The sequence below is a fragment of the Thalia democratica genome, chromosome 8 (assembly GCF_965202585.1).
Source record: "Thalia democratica chromosome 8, ktThaDemo2.hap1.1, whole genome shotgun sequence".
Lineage (NCBI taxonomy): Eukaryota > Metazoa > Chordata > Thaliacea > Salpida > Salpidae > Thalia > Thalia democratica.
Genome location: NC_139172.1, coordinates 20,437,072 through 20,441,927, shown reverse-complemented (window position 1 = coordinate 20,441,927; position 4,856 = coordinate 20,437,072). Strand labels below are relative to the sequence as shown.

General features: G+C 25.6%; 1 protein-coding gene across 1 annotated transcript; it reads left to right on the top strand.

Annotated features, from left to right (window-relative positions):
- The first annotated feature begins 265 nt into the window (after positions 1-265).
- LOC145842979 (neurexin-4-like) lies at positions 266-4,207 on the top strand. Its single transcript, XM_082950451.1, has 5 exons — positions 266-451; positions 1,117-1,336; positions 2,993-3,147; positions 3,590-3,707; positions 4,029-4,207. Exons 1-5 carry the CDS (start codon positions 266-268, stop codon positions 4,205-4,207), a joined length of 858 nt encoding a protein of 285 aa, XP_082806577.1.
- The last annotated feature ends 649 nt before the right edge of the window (positions 4,208-4,856 follow it).

Genomic DNA, 4,856 nt, shown 5'->3' with positions numbered 1-4,856 from the left:
GTACAAGATTTTTTTAGAAACTGCTGAAACTCAGTAAAAAATACGATTCTTTTCTAGGTTTTATTTCTTCAAACGGAATAAATTTTCTTCGTAAACATTTTTTGGTTAAATTTCATTTAAAGCAACCTCCTGATGAGTTTTTATAGCATAAGTTATTTTGAAAATAAAATTTTCTTACTTTATAAAAATCCTCAGTAGAATTCCGCACATTAAAATCAAAAGTTTAAAAATATTTAGTAAATATAAGTAGTAACGAGAAAATAAAATGATTGCAAAATGTATTTTCATTTTTGCATTCATTGCAAGTTGCAAAAGCGATCCGAATGATGAGTCCTCAGTTGTAAATTGTTTTTGCAATGGTCAACAAACAAGCAACGGTTGTGATTACAAGGATCATGCATTACAGGGGCTTCCCGGAAAAAGGGGTGTGCAAGGAGTGCGAGGACAAAAAGTATGTTTCAATTAGTTTGGACAACACAAAGTTCTAAGTTGATTAATAAGCTTAGTTTAAAAAAATGTTTCTAATATCTGAAGTTTTAAACCCGGAACTTTATAAAATTATTTAAAATTTAGTTTAAAAGACAAAATAAAACTAAAGAAATATTGACAAAAATAACATGTGCAAAAAATATTGAGTTGTACAATTAAAAAATTACTGTTGTTTAGTTTTAACGATTAAAAGGATAGTCAAACAAAACAAAGTCTTGTGCTTCAAAAAACTATGACAAGTTAAGGAAACAAATGATCATTAAAAAAGTTATTAGCAACTAAAACATTTTTATAACTTTTGATTTAGGTTTGTATCATCACAAACTTTTCAGTACAATTAAAACTTTCATTTGCTTTTTTAAAGAAGTAACTGTTCAATTAACAAAATCTAAACATTAAGTTTAATTTATTTCCTCTAAGTAAAAAAATATTAAACAATAATTCTTATGGTTTTTACTTCGGAAAAGTATTATCTAAATTGGCTAGCACATAGTTTTTTGGAAAATTTTGGATAAAATAAGTGTGAGTAGCTATATTCTTTATACAAAAAGTCAAAAGAGTTTAATGACAGACCATATTTTGATAACTGTTTAAAAAAGTGTTAACATCAGGTTTAAAAAATGTTAGGGAGAACCAGGAAACATGAACCCGGATTTTCTTCTTCGTTTAGAAAATATAGAGGAGTTCGTTCAAAGCTTGCAAACTAAAAAGACAATGACGACTGATTATCCAAGAACATGTGCTGATGTCACTGAAAAAAGTAGAATTTCTGGTTTTTATCTTGTGTCTCCAGAACCAAATTATTTGAATCCCGTGGCTGTTTATTGCTTATTTAATGGTTCGAAAGGTAAGTTTTTATTTTTTCTCAAGTTATACTTTTTCAATTTAAAAGAAATTACAAACGGCTTATAACAAGCTAAAAAAGTTAAAAAAATCTTTATACATCATTTAAGATTGGGTAAAGATTTTATTTTACATTTTAAATATAAAACTATCTCAGCGAATTTGTTTGAAAAATCAGAATAGCTTGTGAAACTTTTATTAAATAGTTTTTGTTAGTTATAATGAATTAAAATCAGATATTTACATCAAAAGATAATGGTAAATAGATATTTCTATTATTCTTAAAACAGGGCATTTCATAAATAAAGTGGGTCATAAGCTGCAAAAAGGGAGACATAGGGTCAAAGTTTTTTACTTACACTAGATTTTGTGGAATCGATGATGAAGAGCAAAAAAAAAGGTCTTAGGTATATTTAACATAAGTTTTTTGAGGGCCATGGTTTTTTCAAGACCTTTAAAGGGGCCTAATGAAAAAGCTTGAGAAACCCTGCACAAGATACTACGAGAAAATTTGAAGCTTACATTAGATGTTCTTGAGTTCATGGTGAAGAGCAAAAAAATAAGTCATAGGTGTATTTAAAAAAAAATTTTGAAATTAGCACTAGATACTACGAGAAAGTTTTTAAAATTTGTGAATTGTATAGGACTTGTCCGAACCTTAACTTAAAAACAAGATCCAGATTCGGCCGAATAATAACTTTAAACCAAGATTCGGATCTGGTCGGGTACTAATTTTATGGATCCGATAGATCACTAATTTAAACTACTACTTATATTTTTTGAAACAAAAGGTTTACGAAAGATGTGTTGTTTCATGCATTAGGGAACTAAAATAGTTATAGTGAGCCATAAGTAAAGGTAGTGTTTTTGTACTTACCTCTAGTCATTAAACTGTATTGCTTCATTTAGATATGTCTGTAGTAGTTCTTAAAAAAGTGGAATTAGAGTATTTTACTTTAAGCTTATTAACTTTGTAGCTTTTTTACTTGCAGTTTAACAAAATTGTTTATACACAAAACAACACAATATATTAATAATTTTTTTAAATTAAAGTTTCTTTTAAGTATCTTTTAGCTTTTTTTAATAAAAATTTCTAGAAATAATCTTTACAACAAAATACTTTAACTACGACAACTAAAAAGTATAATTAACTAAAAAAACTGAAAAAATTTAAAATAGTAAATTCTTATTGAATGATGATATTCTAGTATTAAAGTCATCATCTCTTCTTTTGGTGCTGCTTCATTTAAGATATTTATCAACTTAACACTTGTGGATAAACTTATTTTATCCTTACCTTTGCATAAAAACTATATTTTCTATGAAGTTATAATTAAAAGCAATAACTTTGTATAAGTCACCTCTAAAACTTACTAACTATCATAAATGATTTTTTTATATAACTGTAATTTTTAGACAAATTTGTTTTTTATAACTATTAAGTGGTTTTTCTAATAATTAACGCAATTTAAGTTTTAATATATTAGCTTAAAACTTGATACTATATTGGGTTAAAACTCTTTATATTTTTACTTTTTATAGGTTATTAATGCTTTAAACTATATTTAGTTACTTTGTTGTAATTTTCAAAGAATTTTGATGATTTATTCCTAATCAAATTTATTATGTGCTATTTTTTTAAATATTAGTATTTTTGTAGCTGTGACAGTTATTTCACACGATTCTGAAGATGAAGCTAGAGTAGATAACTGTGAAGAAAAGAAATGTTACGTCAGAAACGTTAACTATGACATACCCATGAGTAGCATTAGAAGTATTGTTCGTCAATCACAAAACTGCCGACAAAAAGTTAAGGTAATGAAAAATACTAACAAAATTCTTATAAGATTATTTTGTAACAAAAATTGGTTTTAGCATTCAACTTTTATACGAATTAGTACAGATTTTTTTATCTTAAACAAATATTTTACTTTTTTTTTGTAACTACTATGTCCACTTTATTTATTAATATTTATCAAAGTGGTTTTACTTGCTTTACTACTGCTTTAAAAGTCAGTTCAGAAGTAATATAGTAGTAGCTTACAATCTTTAAAAAATATTTGAAAAAAATGACTGTGATGTTAATTATTTAGTTAAGTAGAATTTTTTTAAATGTTTTAAATAATAAAAATTTATATTTTTTTAAGTTCAACCAAAAACAAAATATTTAAAAAAACTTAAAAGATCAAAAATTATTTCTGTATGTTTACTGTCATAAGCAAAAAAAAGAATTTAAACAATATCCCTTCTTATGCAGTATAGGTGTCATGGTGCCTCTCTTTTCAATGGTAATGGAGTTTGGACAACCCACGACAATATTGACGTGGATTGGACAGATCAAAAATATGGTGCAACATGCTCTTGTTCAATTGATGGTAAGTATTGAAATTTGCATAAGGAGTTTATTTATAAGTGCTGTATCATTAAAAATGCTTAATTTTCAAAAAATTTACGTAAGTAGAACTTTTTTTTCATAAAATTTATTTAAGAAGAATATATATAAAGAAATAATTTCACTTTATACTAAAATCAAATAAATAAAGAACAGTTTGTATTGTAACATTTTTGTACACATTGTAAATACTACTACGAGTTTCGAAACAAAACGGAGTTTTCTCATACACTTTTAATTATTTTGGCACTTTTTCTAAACGTAATAGAGCTAACTTAGTTACATTAAAAACATTTAAACTCAGAGTCATGTGCCAATCCAAAAAATACATGCAATTGTGACAGTAATGATTTAGTTTGGAGAAGTGATGAAGGGTACATAATTGATCGTACAGTATTACCGGTTACTAAACTGAAGTTTGCTGACAATGGAGATAGTCGTGAAGTAGGATACCACACCTTAGGTGCTCTTGAGTGCTATTAAAGTGTAACTTATCTTTACGTGATAACTTTGTATTTAATTAATTGAAGTAATACAAAACTTAAATACAGTTCTTATCTTTTAAATATTTTACCATCGAAGGTGGATATATATTCATAAAATAATAAAACTTGTTGTATTTTATTAATTTTAATATCACATGATTAGGTTTTTTATGACAAATTCTACCTTGAAAGAAATTTTCTTAATTTTTTTTATGATTGAACTCTAATCGAAAATTTAATTAATAAAAAAAATATGACATATCATTTACTATTTTTTAAAACCTTAAAAAAAAAAAAAAAGACGAATTTAAGCGTTTAATTTATAAATTGTTTAATAAGTTTATAAAAATGCAAACCAAAACTTCTGATACTTCTACAGTTGTATTTGTTTCAAAACAATTGAAACAAAAGTTTTGAGTTTTGTTGCAGGTCTTTATTTATAGGTTGATAGTAGTTTAACGGATGTTTGTAGATTTAATAGACATTCATAATTTAAGAAACAACATTAAACAGTTTACATATGAGATAATTGTATTAAAGAACTCAAAAGCATTTTATAAACTATATTTAGGAATTACCTAAGTTATTACGATATTAAATATATCGGTATAAAACATTTAAAGCAAAGGTTTAAAACTTTATAAATG